The 27861-nt window shown below is 36.7% G+C and overlaps 1 protein-coding gene across 20 annotated transcripts in view; it reads right to left on the reverse strand.

Annotated features, from left to right (window-relative positions):
- The window catches only part of Ppfia2 (PTPRF interacting protein alpha 2), a 441464-nt gene that overhangs the window by 183161 nt on the left and 230442 nt on the right, over nucleotides 1-27861 (reverse strand). For all 20 annotated transcript variants that reach the window (XM_045152128.1, XM_004650146.2, XM_045152145.1 and 17 more), the window contains one exon: nucleotides 670-771. In XM_045152128.1, coding sequence (XP_045008063.1) covers nucleotides 670-771 — 102 coding nt within the window. The remainder of the gene's footprint in view (nucleotides 1-669; nucleotides 772-27861) is intronic.

The following is a 27861-nucleotide window of genomic DNA, read 5'->3' on the forward strand; positions in this document are numbered from 1 at the left end:
GGTGGGGTGGGGGGAGGCCTGGGCTGAAGGTAGAAGGAGCTGGAAGCACACCCGGGAGCTATATGGGGAAGGGCTGGGCTTGAACTTTGCAGATATCTGGGTGAATTTATGACCTAAGTAGCATGGCTACAGGACATCGCAGCAGGCCTAGACTCCATAACCTCTGTCCTGACCCTGCAGGAGTCAGGCCGCTTGCCCCCGCCCCAGGCTGCTGTTGCTGCCAGCCTAGACCCCTATTACCTTGGGTCTCAAGACTGGCAGGAGCAAGGCCGCTCCCACCCCTCAGCCTGGGGCTCCTGGATGTCCTGATTAGACTTAGGTTTAGCTTTCCCCAGAGCCTTGTGAACTCTCAGCGCTTGCCCAGCAAGTCCCTATGTGCCAATGAGGTATCAGCCAGCAGCCTTCACATAGCCAATCCCCCTACTACCTGTACCCATCTTTTTTTTTTTTTTTCTTTTTTTTTTTTTTATTACTTACGAACATACTCAGAATGTAAACAGCACATGTTGGGACCATCCTTACTCTCATCCCTGCCCTTCCTCCAAAGGGACCCTTCTCATTGGGGATGGCATGGGGATTGTGGGTCCTGCATTGTGGGGATAGCCATCAGTTATGGGGAGGAGGAAATTTTTTATTTTAGGTCTAAGGAAGAGGCAGTTTTATACTCACTCTTGTGTTGTTTCTTTCAGCTTTGAGTTCAGAGATCTCTTCCTCTTTCTCTAGAAGTTGCTCCCGGCAGGCGTTCAGTTCTTTTGTTAATGCAGCAAATTCCTGGAAGGGAAGCAAAAATATCTGAGGACTGGACTGGGGAGATGGCTCAGCGGGGTAAGTCTTGCTGCACAAGCCTGATAAGCTGAGTTTAGATCTTCTGTGTCCACAAAAGATGCTGATCGTGATGGCATGTGCCTGCTTATATGTACTTTTTCTGTCAGGTGGTGAACACAGAAATTATCACTTAGTATGAACAAGAAACATAATCCAACTATTTCATGCTGAGTTATAAATAAGCATTAGTTAAAATCTTAAATAATGGTAAAAATAAAGAACCATGTTTTCATTAGACCATCTAGAATGACTCTCAGACTTAAAACTGATGCTTATCAAATAATTTTAGTTTTGGGAAAAACCTACTTCCAGTCTGACAAAACACATACACACACACACACACTAAAAGTGAGAGAAAAAGAAAAAATATGTGGACACAGGTTTTCAACCTAACTGGCATGAAAACAAATTTAGTAAAAAGCAAATAGATATAATGATTATGCACAGCTGGAAAAATGCAGGGGTTATATTTTGTTTTGGTTCAAAACACTTATTTTGCTGAGTTTCTGTGAATGACTTCTACTCTATTGGTACTTCAGAGATAACTTAGTGTTTTGGGCTTCAGAATAGAGATGATAGAATTCATCATTGCATTTTTGGCTGGTCTTGAAAATGAATATTTTCTCCCTTATTGCTACTTGCCCAATGTCACTGATATTCTAAGATCATATATTAAAGTGGAGACTTAAGGAAGCAGAAAATAGTAAATAGTTCTCTAAAATACCTTTAAATTTATAATTACATGGTTTTGAAAATATGTGATATCTGAAGGTTCTCTATTATATTAATGTAGACATTTAAAAATAATCATACTCACACATTCTAATTCTAGGATATAACATAACCATATCTATACACTTGACAAAATATCAATTAAAAAAAAAACAAATCTCGGGCTGGAGAGATGGCTTAGCGGTTAAGCGCTTGCCTGTGAAGCCTAAGGACCCCGGTTCGAGGCTCGGTTCCCCAGGTGCCACGTTAGCCAGATGCACAAGGGGGCGCACATGTCTGGAGTTTGTTTGCAGAGGCTGGAAGCCCTAGCGTGCCCATTCTCTCTCTCTCCCTCTATCTGTCTTTCTCTCTGTGTCTGTCACTCTCAAATAAATAAAAATTTAAAAAAAATCTCCATATAATTCTCTAAAGAGTATGTTAATATATTTAAAATAAAGTGATATAAATAAATAAATTTTAGAATAACTAATTATTTTCATTTATTTATTTGAAAGAAAGAAAGGAAGAAGGAGAGAGAGAAAAAAAAAATGAATGGGTATACCAGGTCCTTCAGCCACTGCAAACAAACCGTAGACACGTGTGCCATTTAATGCATCTGGTTATGTGAGTCCTGGGGAATCAAACTTGGGTCATTTGGCTTTGCAGGAAAATGCCTTAATTGCTAAGCCATTCCTCCAGCCCAATGTCTCAGATTTTAACAGAAGACATTTCATAGTAGTGAAATTATGGATGATATTTAGTTTTCTCTTTTATCAAAACTCTAAATAAAGAATATGTTTTGATGTTTAGAAAGTAAGGGACATAAATCTACAAGTAAATTGGCACAAACAAAATTTTAAAACAGAGCATGAAAATCAATCAAGATAATATTAGTAGGACTAAGGGACATAACTTAGTTGGTAAAGTGTGTGCTTGCATCCACAACTGCACTCACACAGCCACACATATATGCACACGCAGTAAAAATAATAATGAAACAAAAATAGAAATAATTGTCAATAGATGACCCGGTTGTTTTATTATCATGACTAATTCAGAACAGTTCATTTAGTAAGTATGCATTATAATCAACCTTCCATTTATAGATACTTAGAAAACAATTTTTATATCCAGAATGTATTCCTAAGTTCCCAGTAAAGGAATCTTATTCACATTTGTTGGCTGAGAAAAAATGAAATGATGCAAGTGTGCCTTCTCAAAGCTAGTAAACTAGGGGGATAGTTTAACTATGAACATCATTTTGCAGACTACAAGTCTACAGCTTTTGTACTGCATCATTTGGAACAAGTTGTTTATTGGGTACAGATGGCTCAGTGTTTGAGTGCATGTAGCACCACCCTATTTTCAGTTACCCAGAGAATAGAAGCACTTTTACTAGTACTGTTTGGCATGGTTTCCTGTCATTAGTCCAGTGAGTGTGTGTGGCTACAAGACTCGGGTTTTCCCTTCTACAAGTGCCCACACATCTTAGTGTTGCCTATATAGCTGGAGCTGAAAGAGATTCAGATCACACAGAGAATTAATCAGAAACTTTTAAGTACTTTTCTTCGGACATTTGTCTTATTTGTACTGACTTTTCCTTCTATGCTGTCAACATGAACTGAGTAATATTGTCTAACAATGAGTCTCATCAAACATAATTAACATTAACTGAGTCATTTCAATATGCAAGAACTTTAATCAACTTATATCTCATTAACTGATTATCTCATTAATTCTAATGGCAACATGTAATGGAGTACAAAAATCTCAGAACCCTGCAGAAATTATATCACTTGTTGAAAGTCACACACTTAGTCAATACTGGAACTGGGTTTTGAAACCAGATAATTTATATTTTTGTAGGTGATTATAACCTGTTATTTTTTTTCTAAGTGACTGCAATCTTATTTATCATTTTCCTTTATTCAGTCTTTGCCAAAATTATATCTTTACCAAGCTTACAAAATTATTAAAGCCACATTGACTTTACATAAACTGTAAGCTTTAGCATCCAAATTATCTAATACATGGTCTTTCCAAAGTTATGTTTCTGTGTCACATGTGAAACAGAAGCAACTTCTACTTTACATAAGTAGCCTTTTGTTGTTCATTGCACTAAATTGGATATTTTACATGATTGCTCCATTAATTGCCAGGTTTAGACAAACATAGCAAAGTTTGCAGGGGTGAGTAACCTGCTTAAAATATCACAACTTAAAAACAACCTACACTGATTCTAGAACTCTCACTTCTATAGCACTGATTCTGACTGTAAATAGAAATAGAAAGTCTTATCAAAAGCATAATTCATCCACCCATCCCACCTGTCTATGCATCCATCCATCCAACATTCATGGCACACTTACCACACACCAAATTTTGTTTTTTACTGATGGTTTAAAATATCAAAATACTGTTATTTGCCTAGTTGTTAATGTAGATCTAGTCCTGGTCATAATGAAACATTGGAAGTTCAAATTTGAGGCATAACATGATTTTCCATCACTAACAAGAAATTAATATCACTAACAAGAAATTATATCAAAAGGACTGAATGTCTGCCACAAGACAAGAGGAACAACAAGAGGAAATTCCACCAAGAAGTGTATGTATTTACAGATTACTGCCTCACTAAACCCTCCTTTTAGAAGGTCTCAAGTTTGCACTTACCATTGCATATTTCACTCTTCCATACCTGTTTCAACATTTCCAATTTTTCATTTATTTTGCCTATTTTTCACATACTAACCTCAGCTAGCCTTGTTAATGCTATAAAAGACAGAGTTCTATTCTTTATGTAACAATTTAATTATGTGTTTATCTCCCCCTGGAAAAAAAAAAAACACACAGTATGATCATTGAACATGAGGTTGTTGTGATAGCTTCAGATCTTAGCATAGTACTCAGAATATTGAGTAAATGCCTAATAAATTCTTATTGTAGCAAAAACTAAATAGCTTGATTTTTGACATACCCTTTTAATATTTTATTTATTTATTTACTTATTCTTAAGGGGGAGGCAAATAGAGAGAGAAAGAATGAATGTGCCAGGGTTTCTAGCCACTGGAATGAACTCCAGATGCATGTGACACCTTGTGTACATGACTTAGTTGAGTACTGGAGAATCAATTATGGATGTTTAGACTTCATGAGCAAGTTTATTAAGTTCTAAGCCATTTCCCCAGACCTTTTCTCATCTTAGATTTTAATACTGAAATAATTAAAATCATATTTATTAGATCTTATTCATTTTCTAAATGGTAGCCTTAACATTTACTTAATTTATAGGAAACATGATAGTAAATTTTTCTGTTGTGGTTGTTTTAATCTGTTTTGAAACTCACTCTACACAGAAGCAGCATCATTGTCTGTAATGGTTCATTGCATATATTTTCTCTGGGACATTTATAAGCAGCAATAAAAATATGAGATTCTATGAGTCTCCAAGAATTGATGACACTGTAGATTTTCATCTATAGAGAAAGGAATTAATTCTTATACTAGGTGCATATCATGGAATATTGTGCGAGAAAATAGAAAAAAATGTTAGATTTGGGCTGGAGAGATGATTTAGTGGTTAAGCGCTTGCCTGTGAAGCCTAAGGACCCCAGTTTGAGGCTCAATTCTCCAGGACCCACATTAGCCAGATGCACAAGGGGACACATGCGTCTGGAGTTCATTTGCAGTGGCTGGAAGCCCTGGCATGCTCATTCTCACTCTCTCTCTCTCTCTCTCTCTCTCTCTCCCTCTCTCTCTCTCTCTACCTCTTTCTCTGTCACTCTCAAATAAATAAATAAAAATGAACAAAAAAAATTAAAAAATGTTAGATTTGCATGTTAAAAGGAAATATTTTTAAAATATATGGTTGTCAGAAATAAGTCATTGAGTGATATATTCTGAAGCTTCATTCATACGTTCCCATGAAAAAAATTGAATTACGCTCATACAAAATGCTGAGTTTGATTTTGTAGCTATCACACTTGGCAGGTCCCAGGAAACATTACAGTGGAAGTGGAAGGTTAAATAACACTTAAGTAGACCTAAAACAAACCCAAAGTGATTCAGGGAAATTTGCTGAAGAGGGGGCAGAAAGATTGTTAGAGCCACATGTTGGGATATTATGCAGAGACATTGCCTCTTAAGGGTAACTGATGGTGGCTAACCCCGCGATGCACGACCCACATTCCCCAACGCAGAGGGTATCTGAAGAAGAGGGAGAACAGGGAGGAGGCTAACGATGGTACCAACATGGCTGTATGCACACTGTGTACATAACTAATAAAAAAAAAAGTGATACGATACTCTCACTACTAGAACCTTCTCCAGAGAGAAAATAGGATAACTCAATGGGAAAATAAGCAATTTAGACTACACTCATATATTAAAATTCCAAAAAAGTCTCATTCATCTATAGCACATAACCTGAATCTACCCAAGATACCGACATAGTCAGCAAGCATCTCGAGGACTAATAATATTTCTTTTTAAAAATTCTGTGCATTCTCTGAATATTGTAGCCAGAGAAATATATCAGTTGCCATCCAAAGATATTCACCAATTTTTTCACACCATTCATTTGTCCCCACACCATAATCTGTCAATTTTTATTTTTTACAAGAAAGAAAATTATTTCCTCCACACCATTTTTTTTTCTTGGAATTTTAAGGTGTGCAGAGGATCTAGAACATAGTGCCATAAAATAACCTCAGAATGAAGGGAATATGGTTCCCTACCCCCCCCCCAGATATACAATCATACATATTACCTACATTTCTAGTGAGCACCCAGTATGTATTGAAAACTGCCTTAAGTACTTAAAAGATGATAGTAAAAATAGAAATTTAAGGTAACTGAGGTGTATGCCCCCCATACTTGCAGGGAATTTTGAGTATGATTAAGCTTCATAAATCCACAGCAGTCAGAACCTAGTTGGAGGAGGTATGCCAAAGGACTTTGTTGATCTTGAGTCCAGGCAAAGTAGGTGTGTAGGTGTGTCAAGACCCAGTTGGAGCTCTGGCTGTATATGCTTGCTGGTTTTCTCCCCCCCCCCACCCCCGTCTCTCTCTCTCTCTCTCCCTCCCTCCTTCCCTCTCTCCCCCCTCCTCAATTTTTCCTTGTGGTGTTGAAATGAGCCAGCTTCTTTGCCATAACGGAGCTTACCCTAGAATATGTAAGGCTAAAATAAGCCCTTGCCTCCTATAAACTGCTTCTGATGGTGTGCTTATTCCAGCAATGCTAAAGTAGCTGTTACAGTAACCATAGTCAATATGTTTATAAACTATGGTATTTGCCATTCAAATAAACTTCTTCTAAGCACATCACATTCTATTCCACACTAAGCCAACTCATCATGTACCCTGTTACACTCAACAATGAAAAATAAATGCCATTTTTCTAATTAAAGAAAATTAAAGCCTCATCTTTAATACAGAAATGGAAATCAACTAATTTCTGTTATGCCCTACTTTTAATCTACATGTCACTTAACACCAAGTCTAATGAGCATCTGTTTCACTTATATCCTCCAAGTTGCTTTCTCTCTGTTCCTGCCCACATCTATTTCTTTAAATATTGTCTTGAGAATATGAAGCTGGAGGTTTTGTTCATACTTTCACATATGTGATATAATCTACTCATAATGACAGAACAAAAATGGGAAAATTTGAACAAAATGGATTGGACTAACTAATTCTAGCCATGCCCAATACAGTCCATAGCAATACCAACAATGATACAAACATCTCCCAACTCTGCAAGATCTTGGAGTAAATATCACCTGTTGTATACTAATCATGCTGTCACCTCATGGAATAGGATGTGAAATGCAGATGAGTCTGAATAATTCCTAATTTGTGTGTTTGAGATGCTAACATATCAGACTATAAACTACAGGTAAGTAACTTCTGCCTATTTTGTTTTTGCTTTATGAGATAGGGTCTTGCTATGAAGCCCAAATTAGCCTGAAACTCATGCTCCTGAGTGCTGGGATTACAACAGGTGCCAGCACACTGAGCTCCACAACCAGTTTACTGCACGGTGGATTGTCTTTGTTTGGGTCCCTGCATCCACTTGAAAGCAGATGCTCAGTTCTTTTGCCTCTCTACCTTCTCTAATTGTAACTTGGAAGAAGAACGCACTCATAGATTGAGAATATCCTTTGGCTGTCTTTCCCCTACTCAGCAACACAAGCCTCTTCTCACCTGGCAAACCACCATCACTTATCAGGCATCCCCCAGAACATGTAGCACATTCTATTTCCTCACATGTTATACTTGCAATTCACTGTCTGCTATTCAATATGAAACACAGAAAAACTGAACTGTGATACAGTTAACTTCTCTGATTCACTTTGTATTTTCATATTATCATCCTACTTGAGGTTTCTTTAATTTGTATATTCAAGAAATCAGGTCAGAAATTATACAACATAAAATAAATGATTTTTTAAAATATTTTATTCATTTATTTATTTTGAGAGAGAGGCTGATGGGGGTATAGAGAATGGACACACCAGGACCTCTAGCCATTGCATATAAACTCCAAATGCATGTGGTACCTTATACCTGGATTACATGGGTACTAGAGAATTAAACCTGTGCCCTTAGTCTTCATAGTTAAGTAATTTAACTGCTAACCCATTGCTCCAGCTTTTTGAAAAAAAAATTATTTTAAGCCAGGTGTGGTGGTGCATGCCTTTAATCTCAGCAATTGAGGGGCAGAGGTAGGAGAATTGTCATGAGTTCATGGCCACCCTGAGACTCCATAGTGAATTCCAGGTCAGCCTGGGCTAGAGTGAAACCCTACCTTGAAAAACCAAAAAAAAAAAAAAAAAATCTATTTTATTTATTTATTTGGAGAAAGAGAGAGAGATAGACAGAAAGAGCAGGAAGTAAATTTAACCTTTGTCTTTCACATCCAGGGCAGCAGGCAATCCCCAGAGAAATCTCTAATGATTTAAACTATTAATCTGGATGGCAACTTCACTACTCTACTTTTCAATCAAAGTGGCAGTTTTCTGTTTGGGTGGTCCACTTAAGTAACAAATCCACATTGGTCTTAGTTCTGCAGCCATGTAAACATTAGTTGAAGAATGATGAGTGCTAACCAGCTTGACAACACAGAGAAAAAAATTGAAGAGCCAGTTGGAAATCAAACTTACTATTTTTAACACCCTAATCATCCACAAAAATGCATCCTTTTAAGTTTGTTCTCCAGCCATTTGTGCAAAGCAAAAATATCTTTTAGGAAAGCATATGGCATGGAAACATGCTGATTTGACCATCTAGCATTTAAAAAACCAGACAAATGAACAATTTCACAATGTTTCATATGATGCTGTTTAGGCTATGCTGCTTTCCCATTATATTTTGGTATTTCTTTTTGAAAATTTGCAGTTTTCCAGCAACTGTACTTAGAATAATCAGTGGAAAGCATTGGAATTTAAACCTGTGATTCAATGGATGTAACTGCACTTAAATTTACATATATAAAATATGTATCTCTTTCTATAGACCATAAGACATACCTTCTAGAACAGATTGGTAATAGAAGGATTATACTAGAGTGGTGAGAGCAAGACAACAATCAAAAGGACTAATAACAAAAATTTATAGCTATGTATATTTAAAGACTGTTGCAAATTAAAAACAGTCTTTTTAAATTTAGAAAGCATTCAGTTGTGAGACATTCATGTGTTTGTTTCATAAAATCCAGTGCCTACTCACTATGCAATTATATATGTACACACACACACACACACACACACACACACACACACGTTATATAATCAAATTTGGTGCTAATGACCTCTGTTTTCATAATTGCCTTCTAGATTCACATAAACCTAGGAAAAGTTGTCATCCAAAATTACTGTGGAAAACAGCCCTGTCTCATGATCTGCCCTGGGCAAGAAGGCTTGAAGGAAGACTAGCTTGCATAACTAATGCAATTTGACAGGCACAACTGGACTCAGAATTTTCACTGAATTCTATGGATAAGGTGGCCCAAAATTAAAACTGAGATTGTAAACTCCATGCATATTCAATTTTGTGGACCCTTGATTATTTACACATAGTATAAACACAATTTTGTCTTTTCCCTAAAACGTCATAATGGTTATGTCAACAAACTATGGTGATTCTTTCTGGTGATATATTGAAAACCAGTTTAAAATAGCAAGCCACAAAAGCTATTTTTGTGGTAGATGTGCCCATGAGAACTTGTTAACTACTATTTTCTAAACTTTCTAATCAAGGTAAGTAGACTCTTGTAAAACATGTACATTTGTTGAAATCAAACATTGGTACTGTGGGACAGCTTTAGGCTGTGTAATCATCAGGCCATATTCCCTCTGTGATGAATTCACTGTACTCCCACTGAAATGTGCATCTATTATATCTCATCTGTACTCTGATTTCTGAGCTCTAGTCCTTATAAACAGTCACATACACAGCTGCCTGCCCCAACTATTTAGCATCTCTTAACTATGAATCACAAGAGATGAATCCATTTGTTGTTGAATCACAGGGTTAGACTGTGTCAACACAGATTGATTAGAAAGATAAGCAAAATAAGTTTTCCTGTGAAGTTCCAGCAGCAGCCTTGCTTACATTAAATTGTGTTTTCTGTGGGTTGTAAGTGCTCTGTCCTTTATGGCTGGTTTGCTTATGAAAATGTTACAGATTACATATTTTCTAACAAAACAAAGTATATATCAAAAAGCCATAAAGGGGCAGGAAAGATTGCTCAGTGGTTAAGGCACTTACCTGCTAAGTCTAATGACCCAGATATGATTCCCCAGTACTCACATAAAGCCTTATGCACAAAGAGGCACATGCATATTTAGTTCATTTTCAGCTCCTCGAGGCCTGGGCATACCCAGTCTTTCTCTCTCTCTTTCTTTATCTTCTCTTTGCTTTCAAACAAATGAATAAAAATACTTTTAAAAGCCATAAGGAATGTTAGTACTTTGTAAAGTAACTAAAAATACAATTCAAAAACAAAGAGTTTGATCAGAGATGCACCATGTGGAGATATAATCCTGTTCCAAGAATCCTTAGGTTTTTAAATTAAAATCTCAGGGCTAGAGGTAGGATACTTCTCTAAGAATTGATCAAGGAGACTCGTGAGCCTCCTTCCTGTCATCAAAAATATGTAAAAGTGCCCCTTTTCTTAGTTTCCCACCACATTTAGCCTTTAAAATTGCACATACTCTGGATACAGGATATAGAGTGTGGTGGTTTGAATAGAATAGATGACCCCTGATATATTCAGTTGTTTATTTGTTTATAGTTTACATCTGCAGCTACCTGGCTAGAGGCAGTGTCACTGGGTGGATCTTAAGGTGTGGTGGTGGGTTTCAGATTTCAATCTAAAGATATGCAAAGTGTGCCTAGCTGGAGTTCCTAAAGTGTGCTGTGCTGTGTGGCTTTTTGGCTTTTGGCTTGTACTTCACTCTCTCCTCTTGGTCCTGTGAAGGCAGGCCAGCTTCTTCTGCCAGTTATGGAACTTCCCCTGGATCTGTAAGCTTCAATAAATATCCCTTCCTCCATAACTGTGCCTGGTCTGGAAGTTCATCTCAGCGAACCTGAAGCTGTCTGCTACAGAACTTGGTACCAAGGAGTAGACTGAGATGAACCTGACTATGTGGATGTTGATCTTTTGGAACCTTTGTTTTTGAGGAATAGGCATGGACTTGGTGCTTGCAACTGAAGATGTCTTCTGGAGTGGTAAGCCAAGTTTCATGGACTATTCTGATGAGAGTCTGAGAATGCTAAGTGCAGACAGCATTGAACTTCAAGGCTTGGTTTATGAGCTTTCTAAGGGGAAGAAAGACTTCAGAGGACATTGTTGGAACTGGGCTACTGGCATAAGGGCTGGCTACATCCTGCTGCCCAGGCCCACAAAGTTTGATCAAGTTTAAATTTGTAATGGACTGATGTGCTTGGCTAGAGATATTGGACTGAGAGATTTAAGATTTTAAGCTGGAAAACCTCAAGCAAGTTAAAATTACAGGCACTGAAACTGGTTTTAGGTTACTGAATCTGCTTTTGTGAAACACATTAGCAATCTTAAAGGAAGATGGTCCAATTGCTTTACCATGGAAAGGATGAGTAAGAAAAGACTACCATAGAAATGAGTTGATTGAAGAAGGAACCTGCTTTTCAAGGTTATGATTTATTTTGTCTGTGAATTAATAATATGGCTGTGTCCTGCACACCTGGTATTGGTTTCAGAAGCATGAAAAATGTGAAGAGTGGTCATGAATTGCACATGCTTCCAGGAGCTGACTCTGAGATACAGCATGAGTTAGGGCCTAATGCCCTGATAGGCTAAAAGAGCCTTTGGAAACCCAGATGTCCATCAGTAGAAGAATGGATAACAAAGATGTGGTATATCTACACAATGGAATTCTATACAGCAGTAAGAAAAAACGACATAAAGAAATTTGAGGAAAAATGGTTGAACCTGGAACAGATCATTCTCCGCGAACTTACCCAATCACAGAAAAAAAATCGACACATAGTCTTACTCATCTGCCACACCTAAACTGAATCTGCCCAAGATGCCTTACATACCCAGCAAGCACCTCATGGACTAGACAATAAGATGGATGGGAGGGCGGGGAGGGAATCAAAGAGTGGAAAACAGTAATCTGGACCCAAACGGCAATGGTACCATAAAATTCTACTTCCTAAAAGACAGACCAAATGGCTGAACCTTCACTAGACCCTTACAGGAAACACCTGAACCACAAGACACTGGAGAGGGTAGGATCAAGACTGACCTAAATCTCCTACATCTTCCCTCCCTCCCTCTCCCCCTCTCCCCTCTATCTCTCTCCTCTCTAACTCTTGTATATTAGTTATCTTTTTCCTCAATTTCTTAGTGGACACTGACCTGTAACCCCCACTTCCAGCTTGGGCCTACCATCCACAATGAGCTTTTGATCAGAGAAACCTACAAGGTTTCCCAAAACAATGACAGACTTCTGTCAGAGTACTTGATGACCCACCAAAGGCCAGTGATAAGACCCTATTGCTGAAGACTCCATACACAGCTGACGCGTAAAATGGAATGACATGGCTGGAAGCCAGGAGAGAGTCGGTCCCCAGACAGTCAGCGTGTCTAGTGCCAGAAGGCGCTACATAGGCGACTGGGGGAAATGACCAACATCTGTCCAAGCAACACATTGTTTAACCTAAGTAGCAACAAATAACCGGATGTGATGCCCACACAAGTGCAATAGTGGTACACAGCCATGGTGAGGAATCAATTGCTCTTGATTTGGCTAACTGATCCACTCAGTGGTACTAGACCCTTAGCTGGAGCTGGGAAACAAGTCAGAACCATACCCAAACACAAGCCCACTCTACAATATCAAGCTACCATCAATCACGGGGTATAAGAGGGCCTACACCTATCAAACTGTCTATCAAAAAAGTAAGTGTTATCTCAATTTTCTGGGTGCTAAGTTACTCTCCGTTGGAGAATCTGCTTCTCTTTTCCAGATAGATGCAGATCCTAAGAAGAGAGCTGCCCCAACATACCTCAAAAGGAGCCCAACTGAAACTAAAGACAACTGGTGAAATAAGCAAGGGTGATGTTTTCCTGTGAACTGGATACCAGCACAAAGGGGAAGGAGATCAACGCAGAGAAAAATCAACTCCTACCAAATCAGAGAGCCAAAGCCTCAGAGGTCCCCAACACCTCAGCACTGAAGCAGACCAAAAATGAACCCAACATGGCTCAGGGAAATCTTGCGGAAGAGGGGGCGGAAAGAATGTCAGAGTTACATGTTGGGTCATGATTTGCAGAGACATTTATCATACTAATAACTGGGGGCTATCTCCACAATGCACGACCCATTTTCATTAACAAGGAGGGTCTAATGGGAGGGGGTAGATCACAGATGAGCCTAAATAATGGTACCAAACTGCCTGTATTCACTGAAATGAAAACTAATAAATTAAATTAAAAAAAAATGTGTGGAGTGCTCATGAGTTGCACACAGTTCCAGAAGCTGCTGCTGAGACACAGCATGAGGCTTGGCATGATGCCCTGACAGGCTGAAAGAGCCTTTGGAAGATTGACCATGGTTTGCATGAAGATCTCAAGATGTTTTGGATATACTAGGACTGTGCAAGTGCTACCATAGAGTGCACTGTTGGCCTGAGATGGAAGTGCTCCTTGGCTACTCTGCCCAGCTGGAGGGGTGGAATTGGATAATCTGGAGACTGTCGGTCTTTGGTTGTATTGGACTTGAACTGCAGAAGTTTGATGTTTGATGGTGGTTGAGACTACATTGTTTTAGTCTCTCCTTGCTATACCTTATACCAGTTGAAAATGTTTACTCTGTGCCTTTATATGTTAGAAATGTTTAACTTGTTTGATCTTACACATCTTAATATCTTAAATTGGTCAAGACTGTGGGGACCTTTGAAATTGAACTGAGTACAGTTTACAATGTGTAATGGTTATAAATCTTTTGGGGGCCAGAGGTGGAATGTGGTGTTTAATAGAATAGATGGCCCCCAATATATTCAGTTGTTTATTTGTTCGTAGTTTGCATGTGCAGCAACCTGGCCTGAAGGCAGTGTCACTGGGTGGATCTTAAGGTGTGGTGGTGGGTTTCAGATTTCAATCTATAGATATGCAAAGTGTGCATAGCAAGATTTCCTGAAGTGTGCTGTGCTGTGTGACTTTTCGGCTTTTGGCTTGTACTTCTCTCTCTCCACTTGGTCCTGTAAAGGCAGGCCAGCTACTTCTGCCATTTATGGAACTTCCCCTGGATCTGTAAGCTTCAGTAAATATCCCTTCCTCCATAAGTGTGCCTGGTCTGGAAGTTCATCTCAGCGAACCTGAAGCTGTCTGCTACATAGAGAAATAAAACTTGAACTAAGCGGGAAACATACCCCCTGTTGACTCAGTCCCATTGTCCAGGAAGCTGTTATGCAAGATGCTGAGATAGAAAAGTCAGAAAGAGTATTATTACCCAGTATGGGCAATTCATGTTACAGTACTGACTGCCCTGTTTGATGTGCCTACTGGTGCAATAATGTCTTGACTCTTAGGATACTAACCAACTGCTTTCTTGTTAGAGTTGAGGCCTGTTCCACAGGAGGTAATTCATAACTTGTTTTATTTATTTATTTATTTATTTGAGAGTGACAGACACAGAGAGAAAGACAGATAGAAGGAGAGAGAGAATGGGCATGCCAGGGCCTCTAGCCACTGCAAACGAACTCCAGATGCATGCGCCCCCTTGTGCATCTGACTAACATGGGCCCTGGAGAATGGAACCTCGAACTGGGGTCCTTAGGCTTCACAGGCAAGTGCTTAACCACTAAGCCATCTCTCCAGCCCCATAACTTGTTTTTTAAACTTGGTCAAAAGCACATGGCTATGGAAGCCCTCAGCTTGGCTAAAGAAAACATTATAAATATCAAACTGCCTTCTAAATCTTTATTTATATAAATTGGTGCAACTCTCACCTTTGGTCGGGTGAAATATTTTTGCATGGTGCAATGGTTACTGCAAAGACTCATAATTAATCAAAGTGCTGAGAATAAGTGACGGATAAGTGCTCATTCCTAAGTAGGATGTCTCTTATCACTGTCTTCAAGTCTCAGGGAACATCACATAACATAAGTAGGAAAGAATATAAGACACAGGAAGGACAAGAATGTTACATAGTGCTGCACTCTGGACATGGCATGGCCATTGCCTTTATGAATTCACAGCAGATGTGGTTACCTTCATAAGACATGTACACATCAGAGTCTGTCCCCATTCTGTACTGGATGGAGGAAGGGCTCACAAACCCAACTCCTCCAAAAGGAGGAATAGTACTGGCAGTTAAGGTTTGCTAGGAGAACATTTTCTTTAGTCATGTAGCCACTGGTAAGTTGCCTGACCTCTGGTATATAAAACCTCCCCATCCATGCTTATGTAAGCTACTTAAACTATATTCACTGGGTCATGAAAAATAACTTTTAAAGCACATAAAAAGTAGAAGAGGAATTAGTGGTGAAGAGGAAGGGGTCTAGGAGGAGTAGAATGGGAACAAGAAAGGGCAATTGTAGGTGAAATGATCAAAACATGTGTGTGTAGGAGATTTTTCAAAGTAAATAAGAAATATTTGCTTTTAATTTTCAAATTAATTAAAACCATTCACCTGGAGTTCCAAAATTATTATGAACTCAATACAGTACACTCAGTGGGATTTATGGGTCAGTGGGTAAGGCTCTATTCAGGTAGTACAGTTTTCAGAATGAAAGAGAGCTAAGTCTCCTAAGTGATTTTTCAAGCATTCATTGTCTTGTTGAGCAATGCATATGGCATACCTTCCTATTATAATACTGTTGTTAAAAATAAAATCATCTTCATACAAATGGGTGCAAGCCTTTTTTAAAGACATTACCCATAAAATAATGTGCAGTGAAGTATTTTTAAGCCACACATAGTTATTGTACCTAAAATTTTTATATATTCCTGTATCTACTTTTCAACTTTAGAAAATCTAATATTTAATTATGTGCTTCAAGGCATGCAATGTTATGTACTCTTTTCATTAGTGGTAGCTGAAATACAACCTAAGAGTCATATACTTTAGGCTTAATTTCATAAATCTCATTGTTACTTATTAATCATTTGCTCTGAAAAACACCACTATTGATTCTAATAAAAAATGGCAGGATTTTCTATCTTTGATATGGTACTAAAGGCAAGAAAGTGCCATTGCACCATTAATGGACTATCACAATAGAAATGAGAGACATTAGAGTGACATATGAAAAAATTCCTTTAGTTTCTTTGTAGTTAGTAAAATGATGTTGCTCAAAGAATTACACTATTACATAAAACACCATATAACAGTCTACATTAGTAATGTCTATAAATATAGAAACAATGAGGAAATTCTGTTATGTAGTTAGACTATTTTTTAAAAAAAATCTTTCTTCAATACCTGTCTCATACTTTATCTCCCTTGATTCTTCCTGTAATCCTCTGCAGTTGTTAATACTCTCCAAGGGCTCATATAATTCCTCAACTATTACCTGGCATCTAAACTGAAATGAAAAACTAAAACAAACTCAAATGTTTTGGGGAGAACCCAGGTGTTTGTTGCTGTAACATGCTGTTTAAGAAGATCCCAGTTACCCACATGTCTGGCTGGGATCCATGGTTCCCTGATCTACGTCAGCAGAATGGACATTGTTAAAAGAAGACTGTGCTTGGGTCATGGATCTCAGCTTGAATGGCTTCTTTACTCTCTAATCTCAAGGATCTATATATCATTATTTCAGTGCAGCAGACAAAAACACAATGGCTTAGAATCAAGCCTGATGTTACCCACTCCCAGATTTCTTTATTGTCGCCTACTCCATTCATGTCCCCTTCACTTTTCTTCTCATAGAAACTCAGGTAGGCTTGGTCTGATTGCATCTGTCTATGAAAGAAGAGTGAGGACAGTTATCAGAGAGTCCTGTACTCACAGAGGAAGCAAGGCTTTTTGTTTTGTAGTACAATTAGTGATGTTCTGGATCCTGATTCATCAGTACAGAAGGAGAGGAAAATAATCTTTTACCTCTGTCAGTTTTCAAAAGATATATTTGCTTATTTTATGTTTGAATCACTTGAAAATTTATTATTACCCCACATTTTTATTGCATTAGTAAAAATCACCTGGCCCAGGAAGTGTTACAGCTAAAACATGTCAAGACTGAATCATCGCCAACCACAAAGTCTTTTGGCAGGAAAAGCCCATTTTCAACTGCTCTGACAGTGTGAAGCAGGAGGCATGTTTGACAAGATGCTGCATATTAATTTGAGAGGCTTTAGCATCTGGTTAGGTAATACCTGCTGGGGCAAACACTCCCAGGCATGCAAAGTAGCATTCAAGCTCAATATTTGTACCTCCCACCAGAGCTCTAACTCTAAACTAAACAAAACAAAATCAGGGCTCCCTAGCAATCCAAATAATTATAATTATATATGTAACAATATTTGGATTAGAATATTGTTTATTATTCACTGATCTAAAATGCTGTAGTGGTTGCTGAAAACACTGAAAATCACTTTAAAACATATTGTCCTGCCTTGAAGAATTTTACTGTGTGCATAGTACATACATGACTGGAGGGCAACTCTTTTTCCTAGTGTGTTTTATTGATAATATAGTTGGAGACAGACTTGCCTGAGTGAAGGAGGACTTGTTATCACCAAATAACAGAAGAAAACAGCCATAGAAAAGAAAACTACCTTGTTTCACTTTGTTTTTTGAGCATTTTTTTTTTTCCTGAAAGACTGCACCAGCAGTAGCGTTATAGCTGCTTGTAAACAAGAGGTACATGCAAATGTCTTTGCGTTCTGGAATTGTTACAACACCATAAAGTAGTATGATGCCACAACTGCTCAAATAATGAGTATCCTGATCTCATGGGTGCCAAGATATAGTACTAAAATAATTTAATTTTATGTATAATTTTAAATTGATTTGCATCCATATAAGTTATTAATTATGCTTGACAATTCTATTTCTCACTTCAAGTTAATAATGTGACATTTTGATAGTTTTTTTTTTTTCTGAGGTAGGTTTTCTCTCTAGCTCATGCTGACACGGAATTCACTATGAAGTCTCAGAGTGTCTTTGAACCAATGGTGATCCTCCTGTCTCTGCTCCTGTGTGCTGAGATTAAAGGTGTGCACCACCACACCTGGTTTAAAATTATTTTATTATTTATTCCCAAACACAGAGAGTGGAGTGGTGGGGATGGCAATGGGCACACCACGCCATCTTGCCACTTCTAGCAAACTCCACATGCATGTGTCAATTTGTGCCTCTAGCTTTATGTGGGTCCTGGGAAATAGAACCATGACTGTGAGGCTTTGCAAGCAAGTGCCTTTATCTGCTGAACTTTTCCCCCAGCCCATTATTTTTTATTGACTCATAAAAGATAACTGGACAACCATTATTGGGAGCTATTTTAAATTATTTCTGACATTATAAATTGTACTATGGTCAAAACTAACAGTAACAGCAACAATAACAGTTCCATGTAATAAGTACATAAATAAAAGGGTAATTGGGCTATATGCAAGGGTCTTAGTGTACATAATCTCTGGTCTCCTGCATCCCGCGGGGGCGACAGGTGTGGAGGGAGGAAATGTGGAAAATGAAAAGACTTACCTGGGAAAAATGTGCTAAAACTATAAAAATCTTAGACAATTGTGGAAACACCTTTACTGTCTTGGTTTAAGCAGTGATTTCTTTGATATTACACCAAAGGGTCTAACAACACAAGGGCTCAGGTAAGCTGGTTACGGACAGGAGTATGTGCCCCAGTTTCATATTCTGAGCCCTAACCTGAAACATGGTGAAGCATTTCAAAAACAGGGCTTTTAGAAAATCATTACACTTACATAAAGTCATAATGGCCAAGCACTCAGAAAAGGGAGAAAATGTATGTGGCTTCTTGTTTATCACCAGGATTAATTCATTTTCTATGGATTTATATTGCTTGGGAGAAAGAAAAGTAACTATGAGGCAATGTACATTTTCAGGTGCTTTAAAGTTTTTTTTTTTCCCCACTTTTATCTCTTTGCATTAAATACATTAAAAAATTCATTCCTCAATAGAAAAAGCATCCATAAATAAGAACTTTAATCAGAATATTTTTTAAAAAGGTTGTAACTCCAAAGTACAAAATGTCCTCAATACTTCTTTGATACTAGGTTCTAAGTTTTCTATTAAAAAATCCAAAATTCATAACTATTCAGGAACATTTTGTTATCATTTATTAGCTCTGAAATATAATCACTGTTTTCCAACTATTGTGCTCTACAAGTACTACTTGAAGTGTATAAAATTAGCAAAAATGAATTGTTTTCTGTCTTTGTTTTCCATATATTAGGAAGACTTTAGCTTTATTCACAGCTATCTTAAATTTGCTAATTTTCTCTAACTCATTGCATAAATCAATCCTTGAATGATAGTTGTGATGAAGTCATTGGCAGAACCAAAGTGGAGATGTTGATTGAAGACTTCGTAGAGGTAGATTTTTTATTTTTAGAATACAACAATCCATAGAATGAAATATAAATTTGACATTAAATGTTGATGTATACATCAATAAAATATACTAGACCTATGCCTTAGTAGCATTGTCTGAACTGCACATAAAATAATTCACATGACTAAAAATGAGGAAAAAGACACACTTGAATAGTAAAAGTGCTTTCTGCTAAGAAGTTTGGTCAAAAGAAGTAAAACAATACTCAGTATTAGGTGTAGAAGAGGAAAGTTACCTTCAACTATTTGAAAGACTTTCATCTGGAAACCTGAGAGTTACTTCATAGAGTGAAATAATTGAGAAATATATGTTTACTAAATATTCAATATATTATTTCCATGCTGATATTGATTTATTAAATACTTTTCAAGTTTTCATGTATCAAGAACTGCTGTGAATTGTGTAAGTTTTAGCTCTGCATTTCTGTTTATAGTTTAAGAAGACTGTGATGTCTTACATGTATTGTAATATATATTATGTTATCCTATCAATAAATGTTATTCCACAAACAGTTTTAGTAGTTCTGTAATATATTAAATGTCAAGTAACCAGATAGCCTAGGACCTGGGTGATTGGGAAATATGACTGTCAATAATGCTGTTTCCTAGTAAGGAAAATACTCTAAAATTAGATAGTAGATGTTGCTTGACTCTGGATATGACTGACATATATACATGAAAAAGCATATTTTATGGTATGGAAATTATGTCTTACTAAAATCTAAAAATATAAGAAACTCTATATAAAGTATATTAAAAATAAAGCTATAAAATAAATTTTAGAGAGGCAAGTTATTTTCCATTTCTGAAATCTAATATTTTTGGCTTTATACTTTAATTAAATGTCTGTTGTACTCTGGGGAAAGTGCACCATTATAAATGTAATCATCTCCAGTCATTTCACAAAATAACCTTTCCCACTACTCTCCTTTCTTTGGTTTAGAGAACATGCAGTAGTAAATTAGTCTTTGGCCATATGCAGAAATTTGAAATATCCCTGGGGCTAGAAATAACTTTAAAAATATCCTACTGTTTCATTCATGATGCTGAATTCTTAAAGGACACTAAAAATTGTGTTATTGTCTGGTTAAAGGTCATTTCCTTTGTGAGCTCCAGGATATTCTCATAACTTTGGAATCTCAATTGACTGCCATACATATGACCAAGCAAAAAGCCTACATTGACTCTAGGACAAAAGCAAAAAGCTGATGAGGTAAATAAAATGAATTTTAAAAGTGGTCCATACTGTTTAAAAACCAAGCACTATGCTGAAAATTTTGAAATTCAATGTCATTTCAACTAGTGATATCATTATGCAGTGATTCAAAATACTCTTCAGGCCTAGGGGAAGACTACCAAGCCTATTGAGGAGGGACCTTAGCAAAATTGGGACAGAGAGGAGGGAAAAGATAGTACCGATATATGACATGCCCATATAACTTTCTACTTAATAAAAAAAAAAAAATCTAGGCTTAGCCAGGCATGGTGGTTCATACCTTTGGTTCCAGCACTGAGAGGCTGAGGTAAGAAAATGACATTGACTATGAGGCCACTCTGAGGATACACAGTGAGTTCCAGCTTTGGTTAGAGTGAGACCTTGCTTCAAAAAGACCAAAAACAAAACAAAACAACAAAAACAGGTCTCTTAATGACTGTGTTGGAACATAAATCAATCACAACCTCAGAAAAGAATAAAAATGTAAAGGCTTTTGAAGTTTTGTGCCACAATGTATAACACAAGTTAAAAGATATTAAACAAGACACATTAAAAAGAACACAAGTCACTATGACACCATAAAATACAAATTTCACATACATGATAGGTTAGAAAAAATATTTCTTTTAATCCAATATGAGACATGGGATAAATAGCATTGCATAATTTTCAAGAAATGCTTAAGAGTTTATTTGCATCAATTAATAAATCCAGTGACTTTGTTACTATGTGCATCTTACATCACACATGGAAAGAAATAAGGCAAAAAGATTTTAAATAATTTGCCCAGTGGAATATATATTATATAGTTACTACTTAAAACAAGTGATCTAGTGCTGACATCTCCATTTAAATATTAAGAACACTGAACACTGTGACTCAGGTTCAATTCCAGAGTACTTTTTTAAAGGATGCACAAAGTGAGACAAGCATCTGGAGTCCATTTGCAGTGACTAGAAAGGCCCTGTTGAGCCCATTCTCTCTCTCTCTCTCTCTCTCTCTCTCTCTCTTCCCTTGCAAATGAATAAACATACAAATAAAATATTTTAGAAGTATGAATAATGCATTTCCAAACTAACTTAATTGGTCATGAACACTGCAGTATAAACTTCTTTGCAAAGCAGGGAACTTTCAGAATATGAGCCCACAGGCATGATAAATGGCCATGATACTGCTCATGGAAAACAAATTCTACTTGCTGTTAACGTATGCAATATTTTAAGTTGCCTATTCTTACTGGCATTCTATTTAATAAATTTAACAAATATTTTCAAATTTATATTAGAGTTGCTTAAATTAACTGGCTATTTTAACCTAAAATTACTAGGTATAATGTACACAATCTATGTAACTGAAAATAGCAACAGTAGGAAATGCACTAAGTAAACTTAGTGTTCCAGTCACTCCTGGATGACAGTGATCTTTTACAGTAATTAAAAAAAAATTAGTTCATCTTAGTAAATTAATTATACATAATTGTTAAATCTAATTTTTCATATGGAGCTATAAGTGAAACAAAATAGAAATATGTCATCATTTAGCTAAATAATATTATTCTGCTTTTGTTTATTTTTTTCTCATTTTTAATGTTTTTTATTTATTAGAGACAGAGGGAGAGAGAGAGAAACAATGGTTGCACCAGGGCCTCTAGCCACTGCAAATGAACTCCAGATGCATGTGTCACCATGTGCAATTGGCTGACATGGGACCTGAAGAATTGAACCTGGGCCCTGGGGCTTTTCAGGCAAGTGCATTCACTGCTAAGTTATCTCTCCAGCCCTTATTTATTATTTTTTAGTTAGTATACAAAATAATGGGGTTCATTATGACATTTTCATACATATGTATAATTGAACTCTGATCATATTCAGCCCCACAACAGCTATCCAATTATTCTCCCACCATTCCTAATAGCCCCCTTCCTACTACATATATATATATATATATATATATATATATATATATATATATATATATGCATATACATATACATATATGTATATGATAAAATCCAGATTCTATGGCTGAAGAGATGACTTAGTAGTTAAGATGCTTGCCTGTGAAGCCTAAGAACTTATGTTTGAATCTCCAGGTCTCAGGTATGCCAGACACACAGTGATGCAAGTGTGCAATGTGGCACATGCACATGGGAGGCTGCATGCATCTGAAGTTCATTCACACAGCTGAAGTCCCTGGTGTGCTCATTCTCCCTCCCCCCTCAAAATAAATAAAATAAAAAGTCTAGTATTTTTGTTAGAGTGCCCTGAATGAATGGTGATACCTGCCTGTCAAATTCAGCATATACATCTTCTACCTGTAGCCCTAACCCAAAATTTCTACTACTCTCTTAAAAGGAATTCTTTCTCTCTCTCCTAGTGAAAAATACTTAGAATGGTAGGAAGGATGAAACCCCAGGTGATCAAGTTTTGCCTTGCAAGCATGAGGAACTAAATTCCATTTCTATTATCCATGGAAAATGCTGGGCATGGTAGTGTACATATGCATAATCTGACCAATGGAGAAGTAGAGACAGGAGGATCCCTGGAGCGTGTCACATATCCAGTCTAACCTACCTGATGAGCTCTTGGCCAATGAGAGAATCTGTGTCAAAAAAAGTTGTATGGAACCTGAAAGAAACCACTCCCAAGGTTCCCAAGGTTGTTCTCTGGCCTGTACTTACACATGCATAAATATGCACATGCACCTGCACATACAAGTATAACCCCAAATAAATGTATACACATGCAAGAGAAATATTAAATACACCTTTATATAGTTCAGTTTAGCTTCACATAATTTCCTTTGTGTGTATCCTTCTAGTTCTATATGTTCATTGTGGAAGGCCTATTTCAAATACCAGCATTTCCATTAGTTTTCTAGCTAATCACTGGTCTTCAAACACACATGTTCAGTTAATTACTTTGTAAAAGAAGTTTAACAGCTATATTTTCAATGGCTTAGACTTGAGGTGTACCACACATATCCATATGTTAAAGGCTTGGTCTCCAACTGGGTGCTATTGGTAAGTGGTGGGACATTCAAGAAATCCAACTTGGCCTGGAGAGATGGATTAGAGGTTAAGGCACTTGCACGTCAAACCTGGAGAACAGCTTTGGTTTCCCAGTAGCCATGTAAGGCATATGCATCTGGAGTTCATTTGCAGTGTCTAGAGGTCCTTGTATGTCTGTTCTTTCTTTTTCTCTCTCTCTTTCTCCCTCCCTCTCTCTCTCTCAAATAAATAAATAAAATATTTTTTAAAAGCTTAAAATAAAAAGAGAAATGCAACTTTATGGGAGGGCTTGTGGGCATTGAGGATATGACCTAAAGGAAATTTAGAGCACCAAAACCTTCTTCCTCTCTCATTCTTTCCTAGCCATGAGGTAAACAGGATTGATCCTCTGTGAGCTTCCACTATGATGTGTCATCATTGGCTCAAAAGCAGTGGGACAACTGATGATGGAATGTAACCTCTGCAATTATGATCAACCTAGGTGTATGAGCTCTTATAATCCAAAGCTGTGACACAAATACCTTAACACACCCTTAGAGTGACATGGAATATTTTTTATTATTTAACTGGACTCAATTTATGTCATTTCTGCTATATTAATTAATTGATTGACTTTACTTCTGAGACATGGTCTTGCTATATTGTCCTTGCTGACTTTGATAATAGTAGCCTTCCTCAGGCTCCCAGCTATCCTATGAATGTAGATATGTTACTATGTCTGAAGATAAAATAAATTTTGACAATAATAAAATAGCCACATTTTTAATACATCAAATTATTCTATTCTCACTTTCTTCCTTCTCTTCTTCCTTTCAATTTATTTTTCATATTAGTCAATAAACATTTATAAATGTCACATGAGAAAAGAAAATTAAGTCTTCTGCATTAATCAATCTTAGGAAAGAGAATTCATGAAATTTTTAAAATTAATCTTGCCTGGTGTGGTGTCACATACCTATACTCCCAGCCTTCAGGAAGCTGAGATAGGAGAATCACCTTGAATTCAAAGCCTCCCTGGGGCTACAGAGTAAGTTTCAAGTCAGACTGGACTAGAATGCAACCCTACCTCACAAAAACCAAAACAAACCAACCAAACAAACAAAAAATCCATCTATAATGTCCTGTTTTTTTATGGAATTAGACAGAATAAGATTACTTTGAGAGAGAATCCAAGTAAGTTGAATATGGATTATGTATTTGATAATACTGTTTTATTACATCAATTTTAGGGAGTATGATAATGATATCATAGTCATGATGAAGTCTTCATTGTTAAAAGAGAGAACAAAATTTTAGGGGTAATGCATAAATACCATCTGCACTTTATATTCAAATGTATCATAACAAAAGGGTGTAAAAGCAGAAATTGATTAAGCAAATGTAAAAGGAAGAAAAACATGAAATTAAGACTGTATACACAGTCAACTTCTGTGCATGCCCAAGTCCAATGTTTCTGTCTTGACTCAAACTGCAGAAGGGATGCTGCTCTGAGTTATAAAATTAATCTGGTAACTTGGGTATACTGTATGTCATAGTTTGTTTTTCACTGTTTCATACACCAGAGAAGACACAGCAGATGTGTTAGACTTTGAAAAGGTGCTAGCCTTCCTGAACCTCAGTCCACATGGAAAAGTAGGTTGCATTTTTCTAAATTCATTTAATCAGAAATAAAGATTTGTAATAGTCATAACTCACAACTAAAAAGAATAAAATGTGTGTCTCACCCTGTCACCCATGTTTAGTTCATAATGCATGTGGGCTGGTTGCAGTAGTTATACCTCCCTAGAGAGAACCAAATGCTCTATTCAACATTGACAGTGGATACTCCAGTGCAATACACCAACACTTCGGTACCCCAGACATTATCCTTTCACAGACTGTTCTTTCTGATAAATAAGTCAGAATAGAAACAATTATATCAAGATCATGGTCTCAGGTCATTTTATAATTATGTTTTTTGTCAACAATATTGAAAATTAGGGACTAGAAATTAGATGTATTTACATTCCAAAATGAGCCTAGTGACTTTGTACCTTTTTCTCCTCAAGATTATTTACAAATTAATTTGGTATTAGTTGTCTCTTTACTAGGTCACAATTTTTTAGATGTTGTTGACATATCATTTATATAAGAAAAAAAATGGAAGAGAATTATAAAGTTTTATTTTTCAAACACAATGTTTTCCTAGATATAAATAAGTTCTCTTAAGTAGCTTGGATGCCCTGGAAGACAAACTGCACTTCTTATAAAGAATAGATCTCAAAATCACAACTACTGACAGTAAAAGACAGGAAAATTAAAATAAAATAACATTAGTGAACAATAGAAAATTTCTCAGTGATTCTTATTCTCACAAATTTACAAAGTTGTTATGGCTTAACACAACACACTGTGGAATTGATCAGAAAGTTTTTTTTTTTTCTCAGATACAGTTGGAAATAATTGTAGAACTGTATAAAACCTAAAAGATACTTCATACTACAGAGTTTTGGTATGCCCTTTACCTAGCTTCACATTGTGATAGACTTCTTTATTCTTGCTTTCACCTTTTAATCTGCTCATGTGGGGTTGTTACAGCTTAACAAAGCAAATGGAATAGGATGCTGAAAAGCATTTCTGGCTCAATATGACTGTACTTAAAGTCTCAGTTCCATCTCTGCTAGAGTGAAAAAAAATCTCACAACCATGAAATCTAAATTGCCCCATCATGACCCCTGTGACCACCAAGATGCCTCTCTTCAACAGCCTAGCAACAGACCAAGAACACAGAGCCTGGAGAATCAATGAAAAGAAAGAGCTGCAGGATTCCAGGGTCCTCCTACTCTTTTCTATGATGTTGACAGAAGCACTCATGACAAGCACTGGCAAAAGGAGTAAGTGGAGGGGAAAGTGAGGAACAGCTGCCTCAACAAGTAGTTCCTCGTGAAACTTCAGTGTGTCTCGTTTTGATCCTGGAGTTTCTGCAATGGATAAGAGCTGCATATCCACAATAGTCAAAAACTGGAATTAACCTAAGTATCCATGAAGAGATAAATTGATGAAGAACATGTGGCACATGTACACAATGTAATATTATTCAGTTATAACAAAGGACAGACTCCTATCATTGTTGAGAACATGGGTGGACCTTAAGGCCATTAAATGAAAATTCAGATACAAAAGACAACACTTGATATCACTCATATGCAAAATTCAAAATATTATAAAGTAAAATGGTGGTTATCACAGACTAAGAGGGGGAAGGGGATAGGAAGAGGCTGTTTAGTGGGCACAAAGTTACAAGTACATAGGAGGAGTAAGTGCTAAGTCCTCTGGTTATATAATAGAGTGGCTAGGTCAGCAATAGTAGCTTGACTATTACAAAACTGATGAAATTTGTTTTTATTTAATTGAAAACTTTAGTATATGAACATATTGCAATTTGGTCATATTCCCATGATAGAGTCTTATGTCTTCATGTATTTTAAAAAGTTAATGTTTGTGAATATGATCTTTAATGTTTATGAAGTATTAACTAAATTAAACATCATCTTCATATTTCTAATTTTATACTCTTATCCTTATATTTTTACTATGTAATTTCATTATGTGTTCTTTATCTAATAAAATGTAGGAAAATATTTTTAATTTTCTCTCATGATCATACCTTTTTAAACTGGAAAGTGTCACAAACTTTATAGAATGTCTTTCAATTTTTTTTTTTCATGATGGTTTCTAATATTATACTGCTACCAACATTCTGGAAATACATTACAGAGACAGAATGACCTTCTTGTTGCATATAGTCAAAACATACAGTCTAACACAGTTAAAATGTATGTTTCCTTGTAAGCACAGCAGGTAAAAAAGAAAAAAATGCCTTGGGCATCAAACAATGGGAGAAAGCAAATGCTATTGTGGTATTCTATCTGACTTGGCACTTTTGGCCTGCTGGATGTATGCCGCTGCTATAAGCTAGTAGGTAGGGGGCAGCAAGAATGCCAGTACTTCTGATATATTGATCATTGTGGGCTCTATCTACCA

Source organism: Jaculus jaculus, chromosome 6 (assembly GCF_020740685.1).
Source record: "Jaculus jaculus isolate mJacJac1 chromosome 6, mJacJac1.mat.Y.cur, whole genome shotgun sequence".
Taxonomy (NCBI): domain Eukaryota; kingdom Metazoa; phylum Chordata; class Mammalia; order Rodentia; family Dipodidae; genus Jaculus; species Jaculus jaculus.